This window comes from Camellia sinensis, chromosome 1, assembly GCF_055761805.1.
Source record: "Camellia sinensis isolate YWXY chromosome 1, ASM5576180v1, whole genome shotgun sequence".
NCBI lineage: Eukaryota > Viridiplantae > Streptophyta > Magnoliopsida > Ericales > Theaceae > Camellia > Camellia sinensis.
Window position 1 is genome coordinate 197,446,589 of NC_138961.1, and position 20,221 is coordinate 197,466,809.

The 20,221-nt window shown below is 35.8% G+C and overlaps 1 protein-coding gene across 1 annotated transcript; it reads right to left on the reverse strand.

The window, feature by feature from the left end:
* Positions 1-5,423: 5,423 nt before the first annotated feature.
* LOC145822083 (uncharacterized) lies at positions 5,424-6,011 on the reverse strand. Its single transcript, XM_082918676.1, has one exon. The coding sequence runs from the start codon at positions 6,009-6,011 to the stop codon at positions 5,424-5,426; it is 588 nt and encodes a 195-aa protein (XP_082774802.1).
* Between the last annotated feature and the right edge of the window lie 14,210 nt (positions 6,012-20,221).

Below are 20,221 nucleotides of genomic sequence, written 5' to 3' on the forward strand. Positions count from 1 at the left end.
GTTGAACTCTATTAATTAATAATTATTATGCTGCAATGGTTGGGTTTTTAATATTTGTTAGCCATTAAAGTTAAGTTCTTTGGTTTCATCTATATTCACTTGATAATTTGAGAGTGAACACGTGTCAAGCCTTTATACAAAAACTTGGCACATTTTTTGTGCATTATTAATGAAATGCACAGTGTAATTTTATTTTATTTTTTGCAATTGCAACCTGTTATTTTTTAATAAAAAATTATATTTGTTTTAATTTTTTTTAAATTACAAATCACTTCTTTTAGATTTTTTATAAAAATAATTTAATAATCCCACCACTAACCATAGTGTATGTGAAAAGTTGAAAAGAGTGGCAGTAGATATGGGAGAAGTTAAAAAGAGTTACGGGTTGAGAGAAGTCAATAAATGTTAAGTTTTTTTTTTAAGTCAAAAAATTAAAAAATTAAGATTGGAATATTGAAGCTCTCACAAGACTTGCGGGTTAGAAATCTCATTTTCCTTATATAATACATAGATTTGAGAGTGGACACATGTTAAACCTCTGTACAAATACTTGGCACATTGTTTTAGCATTATTAATGAAATGCACAGTGTAATTTTTTTTCTTTTTTCTCTTTTTTTTTTTTTTTTGCAATTGCAACCTGTTATTTTTTAATAAGAATTTATATTTGTTTTAGGTATTTTTTTAATAGATAAATTATTTTTTAATAAAAATAATTTAATAATCCCATCGCTAACCATAGTGTATGAGAGGAGTTGAAAAGTGAGGCAGCATGTACGGGAGAAGTCAAAAAGACTTGTGGGCTGGGAGAAATCAATAAATGCTGAGATTTTTTTTTTAAATCAAAAAATTAGAAAATTAAAATTGAAATATTAGAGCTCCCACAAGGTTTATGGGTTAAAAATCTCTTTTTCCTTATATAATATATAGATTATGTTTGGATTTGTGTAGAACTTTATATGTAATTAAAAAAATACATGTTGTCGTGGCTTTCTAAGAAAAAAGTAAGCCCTTATAATATGCTACTTAAACATGAAAAAATATTACTTTTAATTATATATATATATATATATATATGATATATAAAGTAACTTTTCGTGAGGAGTTTTGAAGAAGTTTAAAAATTCTTAAATAATTTTAAAAATTTTTGAATTAAAATATAATTTTGAAAAATATTATTAATTAACCAATTAAATCAATAATTATAAAAATATTAATTATTTCATGATTTATGTTTCCTAGGAGGAAAAATAATACAATTTCCTTTTTTATTTGTCAAAATCTATTCTCTCCCAAAAAAGTTCAAGAGGAAAAAATAAAGAGAGCTCCAAATTGATATAAAATTGTCAATTTTATGATTTTTTTTTGTTTTTTTTGTTGGTACATAAGTCATAAAATAAAATAAGAAAACTTATAAGAATACAAGGGGAATACCCCAGGCCCTACCAAAGCTATACAAAACAAACCAACTAAAAACCTATCTGCTAGCAAATATCTAGCTAGCACAAACAAAACAAGCCTATCAATGCTATGATAACCATAGTAGCCACATAACTATAATGATCACAAGCATAAATCTAGCTAGCAGACTGGCTTGCTTCCAACCATGTTCAGAAGTACACACAAAAACAAGCCAATCAATGTTATGTGTTCCACAGCAGCCACATACACCAATATACATGGAACCAAAAGATTAAAAAAATAAAATAAGACCCAAAGCATAACCTGCAAGGGAATAGGTAAAAGCCTTAGAACATGAATAGAAGACCAACTAGAATTCAGCTCCATACTTCTTACCCAAATGTGTAGCACCATTAAAATAAAAGACAACTGTCAAGACCCAAACTTGCCCCTATAGGTTTAGCGTCGTAACCGGCCAGTAATCCTTGGATTATCAAAGGCCTCATAACATAATAATATATAATTAGGGACTGCGAAAGCAAATACATAAAATATACATAGTCCATCGAGCTGTGAAGACATATATGGGACAGATAATCTTAAACTTTTATAAACATATGAGTGACATCAAAAGATACAGTATTTACACATCACTTCATATACTTAAAAACATAGAAACTTGTTCAGGGAGCAAAAGAAACAAAATCTTATACAATCATAACAACACAACCACTAGACTTGACTTAATCCGGAACCTTATCGAGAGGTACAAAGGTTGGCTGACAAAAACTGAGACGCCAGGTCCTCAACTCTGAGTCTGGTCATGTGCTTGATCACCTACATACATAATATAAATAGTAAGCGGGAGCCCAGTGAATAATAACAGAGTAACGGGTTAAATGAATGACGTCCCATAATTAAATCCGTACGTAGAACCAATTCATATGCGTGATCTCATTCAATGTGTATACAAAATTCAAAAATCATGTTTGATCATTCATAATTCATCCGTTAGTGCTAACAGATGATATACAAAACATCATAGATCATACTTGTCAGTTCCATAGAGGAACCTCCGGCTGGGTACGGATAACTTGCCAGTTCCATAAAGGAACCTTTGGACTGGGCACGGATAGCTTGTCAGTTCCATAAAAGAACCTCTAGCCAGGTACAAATAACTTGCCAGTTCCATTAAAGAACCTTCGGTCTGGGTATAGATAGCATACTTGATTCTTAACATTAATGTCATAAATGTTTGTGAAAGGCGGACAATCATTCATAGTGTGAATATAACATTTCATAGAACAGATCTTATTTCATATACAGAAAATAATTTAACTTGAACATAGCTTTACTAAATTTTTACTCACAGATAACTAGTGGCTTCAGATAGACGAGTAGAGAAGGCAATTCACTTAACTTGAGGCGCGTAACCTACATAACATGACATATACATACATTGGAACACACGCTCAGTTTGTACACAACTTATTTCACTTGTTCTTAGCGTGTTTATAGCCTTTATCCTCATCATTGTGTCTTAATCTTGGCCTAGGAATGCCTAGGATGGAATGAGGATGCAAAAATGTACTTGAAAACATTTTTCAAAACTTGCTGAAAATAGGGTCCACGCTCGAGCGTGGCTTTCCTCGCTTGAGCGGACATGCAAATTGTGAAGATCCGTTCAAGCGCAACTTCCTTCGCTCGAGTAGTCTGCAAACTTTCGAAAAAGTGTTGGTTGCTTGATTTTTCCGCTCGATGCTCGCTCGAGCATGAGAGACATGCATTTGCTTGAGCGCAACTTTTGTCGCTTGAGCTTGTTGTAAAACGTAAGAACTTCTAGTAGCGTGCATTTCATGCTCGAGCCAGCCCTTAGTTGCTCGAGCGGAAGTATGAGACACAGAGTGGTCACTCAATTGTGGAATCTGTCTCTTAGGGTAGAAACAGAATTCTGGAATTTCCAGAATTGCTTCCAAGCTTCAAAACTCAATTTTAAGGCATCAAGCTCGATTTTTTTGAGCCAAAACTTAAGAAAACATTGAGAAACTCATAAAACATCATGAATTAAGGATCATTCCAAGAAATCATTGCCCAATAGCTTGCCAATTGCGCAACCATTCAACTTAAAATTTATAAATGTTCCATGAACATGACATGCATGAATTTCTTTGAACTTAAGCTTCTCAAAACATGATCAAATGCTACAAAACAACATGAAACTAGATGATTTCCCAAAATTAAGGTGAATTCAAGACATGCATGAGGGAATTCTTAGAAATTAAACTCAAAATGTGAGAAAATATATATGCATGCATGGTATGGCTCAATACTCTTCATTTCTAACCCAATTCTTACATTAATCAACTCAATCCTTTAGAGTTCATGTCTTACACTTCATAGTTGTTCAAACAAAGGGTTGGATTCTTACCTAAACTTGTCAAGATGAGAGCTAGAAGCTTGGTCCTTGAGTTCCTAAGTCCAAATTCACAAGTTCTCTAGCAATCTCTATAATTTGAGTTCAACTTCTCTTCTTTCTCCCTCTCTCACGTTGGTTGTGTATGTGTGAGCTCAAAATGTGTTGACATGAGGGAAAAGAGTGAGTAGGAGTACACAAGTAGCATTATATAGGCTTGTCTAATGGTAGATAATTAAGACTAATCAAATAAGCCATTAAATTAATATAATTTAATCGTTCTGAACCGAATTTTAATTAGACCTATCATAAAATTCTAAATAACACGCAAATCAAGTCACTTCTGAATCGGATGCCGATAAGGCCTTCAATTCGCAACCCGAATAAAAATATGAACAGATCTTTCTACGTTAAACAGATATAAACACAAATAGAGCAACACATGGTCCAAATTTTCACGTTAATTTCTTGTTATGTATAATTAAGCATGGATTAACATTAATCATGGGTCGGGATTGTTACAACAACTGTCAAGCACACTCCATACATTGAACTGGCACAGATTACAGCCTGGTTCAAGTTTGCATTCCCCATAACTTTATTCTTCCAAGTTTCAGCATGACCTGTTAGGACCACCCACACAGATCCAACCAAATGAAACCAAAAGAGTAATAACTTGTGGCAAAACTCACACATTTTGGCCACTAAATCACTCAACTCACATAGATAAGCAGCACTCAGAAATGATAACAGGTGAGTAACAGAAAATACTCCAATTCAACAAACAATTTAAGGCTTCTTTCACGTGACTCACAGTGAAAAAATACCTTATAATAAGTACCAGCCATAAGTTCCTGTAGTAAATAGTTAGAAAGTTTTTGGAACTAGTTCACTCAACCTATAGCTTACAATGCTCACTCAATATATAAAGTCTCACAATCTCTCAACCCACCATCCCTATAAAGGAACCAGATTGGCAACCTGCACAGCAACATGTTAGTTAAAACATTTAACACAGTAAACCTCACTGTGTGGCTCACATCACTTGACCCTCCTCTATGGTCTCACCAGCACTCAACTCTCAAGAACAACACTCAACCCTCATTTGGTTTCTTCCCAACACTCCACCCTAAAAAAGTTACCCTCCACCTAAATTTATAATGGTGGCTGGAAGCCTCCATGCTTGCTGAAACCAAGCATCAGTTGGTGAATTCTTAATGTTCTCCAAAGCCAAACATCTGTACCTAATTATACTGATAATGCTCTTTATGACAACCTCTTCAGGTTTTTTTTCTTTATTGAACACCCTGTTATTTCTCTCCAACCAAATGTGATAAACAGTGCAGTAGAAGCCAAGCTTTTTAAGAATGGTAGCTAAAGATTTACCTTGACAATCTTTTGCCACCACATTTACCCAGTCAGCCCAGCTATTACAAGTCGAGTTCACATTGCATTTTTTGAGGATGGCATCCCAAACTCTAGAAGAAAATGGGCAATGGAAGAACAAATGGTCATGATCTTCCCCATTATAACCACACAGAGGACATATGGAGACAGGATTGATACCAAATATAACAAGTCTATCACCAGTATTGAGTCTACCAAGAATAGTCATCCATACAATAAAACTGGCTCTAGGTACAGAATGAGGGCCCAGAGCAGCGTAGCCCATTGGTTCTTAGGCCACTTAGTTTTCCGTTGCCGCCAAGCAAACCCAATACTAAATTTACCATCATACGTAGGAACCCAAATAACTTTGTCCACCCTCAACAAAGAAGGAGTCAAATCAGGAGGAGTGTTAGAAATGATCTCTTGCACCTCCCAAAAGGACTCATTAGGCCACATCCACCCAGTATCAGAAATAATAGACCTCACTTTAGATTGGCAGCCAAGTGCAGTGTTAGAAATGAGCCTAACCCCATACTTAGCCCCAAGAGGACTTAATGGATGCCAATTGTCAAACCAAAGGAAAGTTTGCTCACCAGAACCTATCAAACATTTGATCAGACGGTAAGTAAGGACTCTAAGAGACAGAAGTTTCCTCCAAATCCAAGAAGGATCACTAGGAACTTTGACATTCCAAAAGCTATGACCTTTTAAAAGGTAGGATTTCACCCATTGGCACCACATGGATTGCTCACCCCCAGAGACTAAAAACCAAATATGTTTAGATACAACAACTTTATTCCAAATCTCCATAGATTTAAACCAAAGACCCCTTCACCTCAAGGGGCACACACTCTATCCCAAGCAACCTTAGCCCCAGTCTTCTTAAGATTAAGACCAGACCACAGAAAAGATCTACACAAAGCCTCAATCTCCTTAATTACCTTTTTGGAAATAATAAAGAGAGAGGACCAATAAACTTGCATAGAGAACAGGATAGAGCTAATCAACTGAGCCCTACCTGCATAGGACAAAACTTTGTTAGTCCAAGACTTAATCCTATTCGTTATCCTAGTAATCAAACTAGCATAATCAACCACTTTAAGCCTAGTGGTAATCAAAGGGACACCCAAATATCTAATAGGCAGCTGACCCTCCTGAAAATGAGTAACCTCTAGAATATTGCCCCTCAAGTGATGATCACAGCCAGAGAAAAACACTTGGCTTTTATTAGGGTTGGGGGATAAATCAGAGAGAGTTTGAAATTCGGTAAGACCTTGCTTAATAAGAATAACATATTGAATATGCCCCTTACAAAAAATCATGAGATCATCTGCAAAAGAAAGGTTGGCAATTTTATTTTTCACACATCTCCAGTGAAATTTGAATTGAGGATCAACAGACTTCTCATTTAAAATTCTAGCCAGGACTTCCATAACAATGACAAAAAGGTAAGGGGACAAAGGGTCCCCTTGTCTCAACCCCCTAGCACCTTGAAAATAACCATGCAAACTACCATTGATACAGATAGAGAAGGAAATGGAGGTAACACAAGCTTTTATTCAATTGATAAGTCGAGTTGGGAAAGCCATAGCTCTAAGCACATCAAATAAAAAATCCCATCTCACATTATCATATGCTTTCATGAGATAAACTTTCATGGAACATTTTGGAGAGGAAAACGTTTTATAGTACCCTCTCATAAGCTCTTGGGAAAGGAAAATATTATCAGCAATTCTCCAATAATGGAAAAAAGCAGATTGCACAGGGTCAATAACATCAGAAAGCACATTCTTGATCCTATTTGCAATGATTTTGGCAATACACTTATAGATTGTGTTACAGCAAGAAATAGTCATGTAGTCCCTCACCTTGCCAGGGTTAGGGATCTTTGGCACTAAAGCAATAGTGGTACAGTTGATCTTCTTAAGCAATTCCCCCGAGTCAAAAAAATATTTTATAGCTTGGATGACCTCATTACCAACAATGTCCCAAGCACTGTGGAAAACCCCACAGAGTAACCATCAGGACCAGGAGCTTTATTAGGATTAAGGGACCTAAAAGCACTAGTAATCTCCTCAACAGTCACATCTTGCCCCAAAGTAGCCACCTAGGCACTCGAAAGCCTTTTATTGATTAGCTCATTAACTCTACCAAACCCATTATAGTTACCCTCACTCGAAGAACCAAATAAATTGGAGAAGTGAGACACAAAAGCTTCATCAATATCAAGGGGTTTAGTCACCCTAACCCCATTATCCATAGTAATATTACTAATTCTACCTTTGTTGATGTTATTACAGACAGTCCTAAAGAAAAAGCTATTGTTCCTATCTCCTAAACTCAGCCATTGGATTTTAAATTTTTGTATGGCCAAACTCTCCTCAACCTAACACAAATCAATATATTTCTTAGGACTAGTTTGGCATAGCCTAAAAAAGACAAAAGTCAAAAAGTTATTCAAAAAGTTAAAAAGTTATCACTATTCACACAAAAAAAAATTTAAAATCAATTTTCTAAACAAAAGTACAACTTTGGTTCGAGTTTTGTGCAGCTGTTGTGCTGCGTTTGTTGACAAAAATGAAATGATTGGATGTAATTTTAGGTGGTTGTTGTTCGGCCTGTGGGGGCCATTACGGGTCCTGTTTTGATAATCTGAACCGTTCAATGTGTAGAACTCGTCGAGTACTATATGTCTATAAAAAATCACATTGATCGGATATCGATAATTGCATGATCAAATCAGTTATGTACAACAAATGGAAGGTGTTATAATTAACGATTGAAAAAAAACAAATCTAATCAGATAACTATCGATATCCGATCAACGTGATTTTTTATAGACATATAGTACTCGACGAGTTCTACACATTGAACGGTTCAGATTATCAAAATGGGACCCGTGATGACCCCCACAGGCCGAACAAAGCCGTCCAGTGTAATGCCCGAAAAGTAGCCAATAATTTCTTACTCCCATTTCACTTGTGCAGATTGTACGGCTGTGGCCCACACCTCTCCAATCTTCTCCTACACACTTCTTTATACAATTCTTTAATACACATTTTTTCATAAAAAGTCCCAAAGTTAACCCAAACATCTATATTTTTTTCCTCAACTTTTTAGTCCAAAAAGACAAAAAGTATACTTATTTAAGACACCCCAAACAACCCCTTACACAAAATTCTCTCAGAAGATTTCAACTCCATATTCTCAGGATCCTTATCAAGTTTGATTTGGATACTCTCTAACTCTTCTCTAGAGACTTTAACTCTCGCAGAGACATCACTAAAATCTTTTTTGTTCAGAATTTTTCAATAGAGGTTTTAGAGTTCTAAGCTTATAACAAATTCTAAACATAGGAGAACCCCTCATATACTTCCACCACACCCTTTTAACAGTAGAGGGAAAATCACAACGGTCAGCCCAAAAGTTAAAAAATTTGAATGGTTTCCTGAAGCCAGTACCATCAGGAATGATACTAAAAACAACAGGAGAGTGGTCAGAAGGGCTAAAGGGACAGAAATGAGCATGAGACATAGGAAAACTCTTAAGCCAATTATTATTCACTAAAACTCTATCAATTTTTGAAGCTATGTAATGACCATCCCTTTGTTTGTTAGCCCATGTGAAATGGTAACCACTATAGGAAATATCATCAAAACCAGCCTGAAGAATGAAGTAATTGAACTGTGATTGGGTGCCCCCTATCTTTTCATGAGGATATCTGATAGCATTGAAATCTCACATCCAAACAATAGGGCTATTGGAGATTTGGGATTCAAGCTCCACAAGCTCATCAAAAAAAGTAACTCTTAACAGGTGTTGATTTTTGGCATACACAAAACGCACAACAAATTGTATATTAAGTTCTGAAAGGTTAAATTTACATAAAATAATCTGGTCATATTGAAATAAGGGGCTAATAGAACAAAAGCAGGGGTCCCAACACACCCAAATACGACTAGAAGCATTGGTGTTGGAATTAGACAAAAGGCCCCATTTATTTTTAAATATATTACCAAAAATAGCCTGCTCATTAGCATGTTTAACTTTGGTTTCCAAAATACATAGGATTTTTAACTCCTTTTTCAAGACAAAATTCTTAATTTCTTTTTGTTTTAAAGGGTCATTAAGCCTTCTTATATTCCAAGAAGAGATTTTAAAATTCATAAGCAAATTATTACTGTTAACCCAACATATATCAATCATTACCTGTTTTTCTTCCTCTGGCTGCCAGAGGATTTCACCTGTCATTTCTTCTTCTTGATGCCTGAAGCTGCTTGTGGGGTCTTCTGTGCATCATCATGTACAGTTAAGGTTTCAACTTCTGTGGAGTTGTTGTCTTCCTCCATAACAGCAGAAGTTGCTGACTGAGTTGCTATTTCAACTTCATCTATAATCTGAATTGCTTGCGGTGACAAAACTTGGGCCAACCCCAATGTTTCATCATGTAGTACCTTCATGGGAACTACACTGTTAATTTCAAATATGAGGCTCTCTCTATGCTGTGGTTATTCTATTTGATGGGGATCCCCTCCTTGACTGCTTTCTCCTTCATCTGGTTCTCTAATCTTCTTTTTCCCTTTGGACGTAATAGTTTTCTATCCATGTTCTTTATCCTCTTTAGTTTCTTTTTGCATCTTGACCAATTGTGCCACTTGGTTTGAAACACAATTTTTGGTATCATGTCCAAACACTCTACAATGCTCACATTTTGCAGGTATGCCTTTGTATTTCACTCTGATTTCCACCACTTCCTCCTCAGACTTAACAAAGAAGTTTTGAGGTAAAGGGAAGTCAACATCTACCTCCACACACACCCTTGCAAAATATACTCTACTCCCAGCGGAAGTAAGATGATCCACAAATAAAGGGATTCTAATCTTACTAGAGATTTTACTCAGCCCTTCAAAATCCTAGTTTTCCATAGGGGCATTAAACAATTTAACCCAAATTGGAATCTGTGAAACATGTTCCTTAGTAAGTCTCATCATTCTTTTCCACTTCTTCAAAAGTAGCAGTTGGTTACCCATGTACCAAGGTCTTCCTTCTAGGACCACCCCACAGGCGTCTATATTGTCAAAAATAAAGAATATAAAGCCATCACCATTTGCTTGAACCTCCTTCAGCCACATGTTTTCCACTAATTGAATGCACTATTTCTTATATAGTTGAAAGGTAGTTTTTTTATCCAAAAAATAACCCACTAAACTGGATTCTCGTTTTCCTAATCCCTTATGGCGAGGGGGCAATTCTACAATAGTTAGATCATCTAAAGGCGGGAGAGGAATATACATGAGCTTAATCGGGGATCTGTTTGGCATCGTAGCCATATCTGCCCATGTTTTAGTTAGTCTGTCACCTATCTTTTGAATTTCAACAACCTCTACATAAACAAAACCCAATTGATTGGGGTTTTCCCTACCCCTCTGCCACACCCTCCTCAGTAAGATCCATAACCGCTGCCACCTTGCCTGGAAGATAGGGCCATATTAAGGGTCGTGCTGGAAACATCCACCATATGCTCTTGAAACTCCCTTATCCCACCAAAACTGCTTGGCATTTTAACTTGAGAGGCCAACTTTGATTTAGTTTTTACCAAATCACTCCATCTAGAAAGAATATGCAAATCTATCTCTTTATTCTTAACCCTTCCTCGATTAGCTATGCCCGATTTTAGACCATCAGATGCAACAGAGGACCCATCTAGGTTAAGTTTGTTTCTCAACGAAAGAAGACAGTTGGTTAGATTTGAAATGGCCTTCGATTGTTTGTCCTCCAAACCTCTACTTCTCTGAGCTTTTTCCATGAGAGTTGCAAATCATTTTCAAAAAAGATTAACGATACCGTTTTGGGTATTATCAATCGATTTTGCTTCATTTATAACCGGCAACTAGGGAAAATCATGCGTCAACACACTCGCATTCACTAAGGTAGAGAACATTGCATTAGAGAAAGGATCAACCAACATCAATGAGGAATTGAAAAACTCTAGAAACTAAGGAAGTTTCTAAAGAGATATAAGGCATTAGGTTCCGTGGATATTTTTTGTTGGTGAAAGGTCCATCCTTTGTGAAATAATTTGTTGAGAAGTCCTTTTATTTATTTTAAAGGACATTTTGTTTCAATTTTATCCCTTAATTTATCTGTTGACTTTTTTTTGACTATATGTTCAAATTGTTTTCTATTTGTTCAAATTTATACCTATATGTTCAAATTTATTTTCTATCTATTTAAATTTTTTGACTATCTGTTCAAATTTTCCCCCTTATATATTCAAATATCTATCCAAATTTTTTTATCTGTTCAAATTTTTTTCGCTGAATTCTATTTATTTGTTCAAATCTTTGTTATTGAAATACACCATAGTCAATATCTGTTCAAATTTTGAACAAATATGTTCAATAACAAATTTTTTTGAACCTATCTTCAACCTATATGTTTAATTTTTTGAATAGATATAGAGACTCAACAAATCTATGTGGAGGTACAAACAGATATGTTTGTTCAACAACACAAATATTTCCTGCCACTATCTGTTGGAATCATCATCAACAACAACAACGAAGAAAAAAAAGAAAGAAAAGATAATCAGATCATGAACAACAACAAACCAGATCTAAAAAAATTTAAAATTAAAAGCTACTCCTCTGAGATCCACAACAGATCTATTGAAATGGCTACCAGATCATATGCATAGAGATTCAACATATGTCTCTCTCTAAAGTTCTCTTTCTCTCTTTATATCTATATACCTATACATACACAAATAAATGGCAAACTAGTCTCGTAGCTTTCCAGCCAATTGGAGTCCGCACAAGCGCCACCAGAGGTCATCGAAAGCCTGACACACAGTCAGAAAAGATAAAGACAAGAGAACCCCAAAAACACAACAATCTAGGATTTAGATATAGATCTATTAAGTTACGAACCCTCAAATGATAGTCACCAGTGGAGAGAGGTTTCGAGGTGAGAATAAGAGATTGATGACAGATCTATGGTGGGTCATGGCAATGACAATGGTTATACTGTCCGGCTCCTTTGGATCAAGCCCTTCCATCAACGATGACAACACCCCTGCTGACTTCAAGCTTTTGGATCCAAAAATCAACTTCGATCTGCTTTAGAGCTTTGATTGCCGAATAAGTCTTCTCGATTCCCTCAGTCGAATCACTAACGACAAAAGAAATCTTTGGCAGCAACTCGATCTGGTGACTGTGAGCCATGACGAGTAAATGAACGGCGGATATGGAGATAGCATAGCATGGTGTTGATATGGTGGCGCCAGCGACGCCAGATCTCTTCTCCTCATTCATCTCTCTCTCTTTCTCTATGATTGAAGTTAGGGTTTCAACTGTGAATCTGAAACATATAGAGAGAGAGAGAGAGAGAGATGAGTGACTTAGAGAGAAAAAAAAAGGTTTTGAAAAATATAAAATGAACAGATAATAGAGTGGTCCGCATGGATAAGTGCATGAATTTTAAGGGTAGTTTTGTGAGGTCGTAGAATGATGTAGATATATTGGGTGCCTTTATTTATACACTGCATTTCATCTCAAGGCACACCACTACTCAAGGTACACCTTTAGTAATTTGATAAACAAGAAATTTGTTCAACACATATCACAATCTTCTATCTTTATCCTTACTCATACACCACATCTACAATCTTCTATCTTTACCTTTACTCACTCACATACCCCACCCATAATCTTCAATTTTCCATTTCCTTAAAAAAATTTATTGCATCTTTATCCTTCTAGTCTATTACATTTTTAACCTTCACACAAATTTCTCAATCCATATAACCCACCCCTACCAATCCTAACCCTAACCCTAACCCTAACCCTAACCGCTGCCGCCGCTCACTCGCTACATGTTGTCGTCGCAACCATTAGTAGCGTCGGCTGCACCTCCTCCGTCATCCCTAACTCTAGCGACCCACTCTTTGCCATCCCCATCTCCCCCATCCAACTTTAATCCTAAACCTTAACTTCTCCTCACTGTCGCCGGTACTAAGCCAGCATTGCCCTTCCGAATCTCCTTCAGTCGGCGCCTCTTCTCTGCAAATCCTTGCTCCACTGTTATTCTCTCCCATATTGCAACTCCTCTCTCCTCTTATTTTCATCCATAGCCCCTTCTTCTTTTTCTTTTTCTTCTTATTCTCTTCAAACCCTAAATCTAGAAACCCAAATCTCTTTCTCTGTTGCAACTGCAAATCGAATGATGGAGTGAATGAGCTGAGTCACACTGTGGAGGGGATCTAAATGATGGGTAGCAACAGAGTGTGGCCAACGAGACTGGAGAAGGGTGACGAGAGTGAGGGAGATACGAGTTACAGTGTCAGCAGCGAAGGAAAGGGCATCGTAAGTTGCTACCATGGCAAAGACGCAAATGGATTGGGGACGAAAATAGAAAAGGGGATGGTGTCGGCTAGAGGATAGCAACGGCAGAAAAAAGTAGGATGGCTGACGGCAACGGTTGATGGCGGCAACGGTTACGAGGTAGAGTTAGGGTTAGGGTTATGGTTATGGTTATGGTTATGGTTATGGTTATGGTTAGAGAAGATGAGGATATTTTTGAAATATTTGAAAATTGATAGTGTGTATTAAGTGAAAAATAAAAAATTAAAATTGGGTGTGGTGTGCAATGAGTAATTGGTGTGTATTACGTAAGGTGTGTATCATAACTCTTTATCCTTTGTGGTCATTTTACATTAGGTTAATATTGTAATAAAAAATAAATTAATTAATGGTATGCCTTGAGATGAAAGGTGGTGTGTAAATAGAGACACCCGGACATATTATTTTGGCGTAGAGATCTTTGGATAAACAAAATTTAAAATTAAATTTATCGCCTGAGTGTTCTTTTGAAAATTAAAAAATACACATAAAAAACTATTAATATTTATATGAAAATCCAAAATAAAATTGTAATCATATCAAAATCATAAGAAATTTAAATTTTTTTAAAACATAAGTTTGGCATGAAATTTTATTCATATTTAATTTAGTATATCTATATACTATTAACACATTTCAAAATTTATTGATTTAAATTTATCCATATGTTAGGTAATCTAAATCGTATCTAATTTAAATTTTAAAATATTTATATGAGCATTCAAAATATTTAACCCAAATCTAATTTGAAATTTTTTTGCACACTCCTACACTTGAGATTAAACTATTTGAATAAAAATATATAATTTTTAATTTTTATAACATATGACATAATTTTATTAAAGAACTATTTGATTATGTGTAAATTTTGAAATAAAAATATTTTTATCAGGTTAAACCATACAAATTGAGAATGCATCATTCCAATTTTTTCAATTTATTTATGAGTAATTATCAAAGATTCATGTTTTTTTAAATAAATAAAAAATAAATATAGTCACATAGTATACAAATAATTTTTCTTTAAAGTATACACTACAACAAAAACATACTTTAGTGGCACTACACTAGTGGCATATTTTTAGAAAATGCCACAAAAAATGATATTTAGTGGCACGTTTTTTAAAAATGCCACAAAACGACAAACATAAAAGGCTGTAGTGACATTTCAATGAACAAGTGTCACAAAACTACAACAAAAACATACTTTAGTGGCACTACACTAGTGGCATATTTTTAAAAAATGCCACAAAAATAATATTTAGTGGCACGTTTTTGAAAAATGCTTATTATGGGTCATGCAGCCATTTTGGCTCAAATTATCAAGAACTATAAATATTGAGGCTTAGGTCTAGGCCATTACAATGGTCTGGCACATTTTTGATAAATTACAAAGTAAAAAATTGTAGTCCTCTGGCCTATCCCAATTAAATTGTTTAATATAGAAATTTAGTATTTTATTTATTTAATATAATAGTGTATTAGTATTTAAGTTTTTAATATTTGAAACATTAAAAAATATTAAATACTAAAAATTAAAAATAATCTGTAGTATCAGGGAGAGAATGACTTTGATATGGAAAATTTAAAAAATATTAAAAACTAAAAATTAAAAATAATCTATAGTGTTAAGATCAAATAAAAAATTACATTAATGTCAGCCAAATCCAACCCGAATTGTGCCTTTCAGAGAAGTTTGTGATGCTAATGCTTTCAAGATTGCCACTTTGCTGATTATGACGGGGATCGAGCTGCCCGGTCAGCTCGCGGGGGTCGAGGGGGCAGTGCCCCTTGGCAGTTCCGAGGCAGCGCCACTGCAGGGTCAAGGGGCAGCCCCTCCGAAGCAAAATGCAAAAATGCATTCCAAGTTGCCTGTCCGCTCGATTGGACTTTATCTCGCTCGAGCAGAGAATCTCTGGTTCCAGAAGTTTTGGTCGCCTATAAAAGTACTGAAGCTGTGTGATTTCGCGCTCAAGCGAGTTCTCTAGCGCTCGAGCGAACCTCTGTTATATCACACGCATATTTTGCTGAAGCCGCTCGAGCGGGATGTTGGGCGCTCGAGCGGAGATCGCGGGACAGATTCTATAAATTCGCGTGTTGGGTCAGATTTTAGGATTACTACTCCAGATCTTCTTTTTGGGTTCTAGGATTTATATCTGGGGATACTTTGTGAGTTTTCTTTGATGTTTTATTGAGTATTCAACTCATGGTTTAAAGAGAGTACATCAAAGGTTACTCATGGTTTAAAGAGAGTACATCAAAGGTTTTGTTTGTTATACAAAAGAGAGAGTTGTTCTTCGGTGGATTTTGAAGAATTCGAGCCTGAAGCTTTGGTGGATTCCGGGGTGGCTCATCGTAAAGACAATTCCGAGGTGATGACGGGTTAGAAGAGGCACATAGAGGTTGGTTCAATTAGGCGTGGATTCGCTAGGTAATTGAGAGTATACTTGTATAATTCCTTTATATCTTCTTAGTGGATTGTTTTGTAGCTGTTGCCCGTGATTTTTTTATCACAATTGGAGGTGTCCAATTGTGATTTTTCCACGTAAAATTGTTGTGTCGATTTGTCTTGATTGTTTGATTGGGATTGTTATATACTGCTTAAAATTGATACATAATCACAAATCAACATCTAGGGGATTTCTAGATTTCTCAATTGGTATTAGAGCAGGTCGTTCTATTTTTTTTAAAAAAAAAATTCTTTTAGAACGAGATCTTGTTTGATTTGTGATAATGGATACAATTCGTGAAGGAAATTCTATGGTTCGACCACCCCTACTTGACGGATCCAATTATTCTTTTTGGAAAGCTCGGACGAGATCTTTTTTAAAATCTATTAATGAAAAAGTTTGGCAATCCGTTATGAATGGGTGGACTGAACCAACAATTACCATTGATGGAGTAACTTTCCCCAAACCAATTGAAAAGTGGGACACAATTGATTACCAAAATAGTAGCTGGAATAGTAAAGCTATCAATTCTCTCTTTTGCACTGTCACACCTGAAGAGTTTAGTCGTATTTGTAATTGTGAAGTCGCAAAAGATGCTTGGAATATCTTACAAACTGTTCATGAGGGCACTCTTTCTGTGAAACGCTCAAAACTTCAAAAGCTCACATCTAGTTTCGAAACCCTTTCAATGAAAAATAGTGAGACCTTTGATGAGTTTTATGCGAAGTTGAGTGACATTGTAAATTCCAGCTTCAATTTAGGTGAAAAAATACCAGAATCCAAAGTTGTGGAAAAAATTTTGAGATCCTTGCCCGATCGGTTCCAACCAAAAGTTACGGCTATTGAGGAGGCTCAAGATGTTGACAACCTCAAGCTAGATCAGTTGGTTGGAAATCTCCAAACTTATGAGGCACATAGGAATTTCAAAAAGAAACAAAAAGATATTGTTTTTAGTAGTGCTCATAAAGTTGGAGAGGATTCTGATGAGGATTATGAGATAGATTCCAAGATTACGGCTGCTTTTGTTAAACAACTTAAAAAATCTTTTTTGAAAAAGAATCCTAATCTTTTGGAATCTACTCATACTCATAAATCTAAAGGCAAAGATAAACTCAAAATTAATTCTATAGCCAAGAAGGAGAAAGGAAAGATACAAGGGAACTCTGAAAGACTCCAATGCTATGAATGCCAAGGATTTGGCCACTTTGCTTCAGAATGCCCTACGCGTTTGAGGAAGAAGAAAGCTCTCGCTATCACTTGGGATGATGAATCAAAATCTGATGAAGATGAAAGTGACAATGAAGATCAAGGTGAAGAGGGACATAAACAATTCCTTGCTTTCATGGTGGCTTCTGAAACTGAAGGACGAACAGAGTATCCGAAGAGCCTGGTTGAAAATACCACTGATGATGAATCCTCGGGAAGTGATGATGAAGAACTTGAGCAAGCTTATGAAAATTTGTATAAAGAATCTCTTAAGTTGTCCAAATTGAATGACAAACTCACTATGAAACTCAAAGCATGTGAAAGTGAGAATGTCAAACTAAAGGAAGAGATTTCGGAGGCTAGGATTGATGTCATCAAGATAGCTAATGATCGACAACCTCTTTGTGCAAAACTCTTGACTTGTGAGACAGAGAGGAATGAGCTACAGAAAATCTATGCAACATATGAAGAAAAAATTGAAACTCTCGAGATGTCTCAAGTTGCTTTAGAAGAACTAATGATCAAGAAAGAGGAAGAACTCAAGTGTGCTATGGCTACCATTGGTCTTTGGAACAGGGGATCAAAGAATTTGGACAATATCATAGGGTCTCAACAAATTTGTTCTGACAAGAGTGGCATTGGCTTTTGTGGTAAGAAAGAGCAAAAACAGAGTGCTTCCACATCTCATGATACAAGAACTCAATGAAAGGGAGAACAAAAAATTCAACAAAATGATGGACTTCTCAAACTTCCTAGAGTTGGTAAGGTAAAAGAAAAGAAGGTACACCCTGTTTTTATTTGTCATCATTGTGGTATGCATGGCCATATTCGCCCTTATTGTTATAAGTTGAATGGGAAAGTGTATTTGCCTAGACCTAAGAATAGGAAGTTGGAAACCATGTCGAGACGGGTTCCTATTACAGGGGAAAGGAACCATAATGTCAAGACACCATCCAAGAACCGCAATTCTCACAATTTTGTTCGTACTAAAGCAGTTTGGGTGAGAAAACTTGACTTGTGTTAATTTGTTTTGTCATTTTTGTTTTTGGGTTTCTGTGTGTTTTTTGTTTTGTCATTACATGGGTGCTTGTTCATTTTTTTTTGTCTTTCTTTATTTAAGAAAAAAAAACCAAAAAGATTTTCTTAGTATGGTTTTGCAAGCTTGAAATTTTTGAGTAGTCCTTGGTGCATATTGGATTTGATGAGAATATCCATTACATGTTAATATATGTGTGCTTTCTGTGGTCATTACTCGTTTTGGAGTGTGTGTTTTTTGATTAGTATGTCTCATTCTGTACACACTCTTGGATTAGCAAATTTTGAAGTCTTCCGCCTTAGTGATTATTTTTTCTCTATGGACTTCTGGTATTGTATCTTTTGCTTTTCTAGAGGAATTGACCTATACTAGCATATCTTGAGTGATGTTGAGTCTCTTAACCATCTTCCATCTTTTTGCACCTCCACGGCTTTCCCCTCAACTCTTTGCAGTCTAGCTATGAGGAAAAAGCTACCTCAGAGTCACCAACCAAGCCATCTTTATTATATCCATGCTTCTTTGGTTCGGTTTCTATACTCTTGAGCGTGTTAGCCACCAATGATTGTGCAAAAGAAAAAGAAAAAGAAAAAGAAAAAATATGCACAAGAAAGAAAAAAAAAATGTGCAAAAGAAAGAAAAGAAAAAGTGTGTGTGAGAAGAAAAAAAAAAAAAAAAGATTCATTGATTGAGGGGGAGCCTCCGCCTTTGCTCACCAAATACGCCTTTACTCACCAAATACCCCTTGATTCCTAGTGGTTTGACTTTCCTTTGTTGTGCTTAGATTCTCTTGTCAGAGGTCCAACTTTCAGATCACTACTAGGATTGAATCTAGTGTTTGTCAAACTCTAAGAGTCACACACACACTTTTATCATGGGATCTATGCTTTTCACATAATGCATCACTTTCTTACATGAGGAATCTTCTACAGACTGTGCACATTGTGTTTACTAGTAATTGTGCTTCTTGGATAATCTTATGTGTTTTAAGGTACTAATCTGAAATTCCTTACTTGCTCCACCATATTATTTTATCGTTTTCTTCTTGTTCACTGTTTTCAGTGTTTGTGGTTTATTTTAGTGTGGGGGAGTTTGGTTCATCTTGATTTGCGTTGGTAAGGGAGTTTGGTTTTTCATTGCAAGAGTTGTTTAGCATGAACACTTTAATATGTTTGGTAAGGGAGATTGGCTATATGTTTTGCAAATTGCTATGCACTGTTTGCTAATTATTTCCTTCTTGTATGTTCCTGATATTTACATCGTCATATCATTACTTGTGTGGTTTATGATCTTGCTTTTGTTGTTTGAGAGTTGTTTTTCATGAGTCTTAGTTTTCATCTATTCATTTTTCCATCTCATGTTTCAAGATAATCGTGTCATATGTCTATTTCTATTACTTTTTCATATACTTGTAGACACCCCATTTTTGACGGCCCATAAGACTTGGGCATTACTGATGGTTTACTTGGTGATAAAAGGTGTGCAGGGCAAAGACCCAGTTTCTTCGGCAAGGGGAGAGACAAGTCTCAAATTCACACCCCGTTTTGGACCAAAGATATTTTGGATGGTTTTTAGACCTTAAAACCCTCTCTTTCAAAACTTTTTTGAAATAAAGTTTCTGCGTTGTTCCGAGGCTCGCACTTTGTCAAATGTTGCGCTTTTCGGTAAACCGAGCAGGGACAAAGTGGAAATGAATGAAAGAGAGATGAAATCTTCAAAAAATCTTTCAAAACACCTTGCTTAGGGGTTTGAAGTTGAAGAAAAGAGGAGAAGAGGGGAGAAACCAAATTGGAGAAGAAAATAAGCAAGAATTGCTAAGAAAGGGACGAGCAGTCCTCGCTAAATCAAGCTTATTTGCCTATACACTTTGAGTTAAGGTATGAGGCCACCACCATTGGAAATAAGACTTCCGGGGCTTCATTTTTCATTCAA

Bases quoted from the DNA above. Each gene is read 5' to 3' on its own strand.
- LOC145822083 (XM_082918676.1), bottom strand. From the start codon at position 6,011: ATGGAGATTTGGAATAAAGTTGTTGTATCTAAACATATTTGGTTTTTA.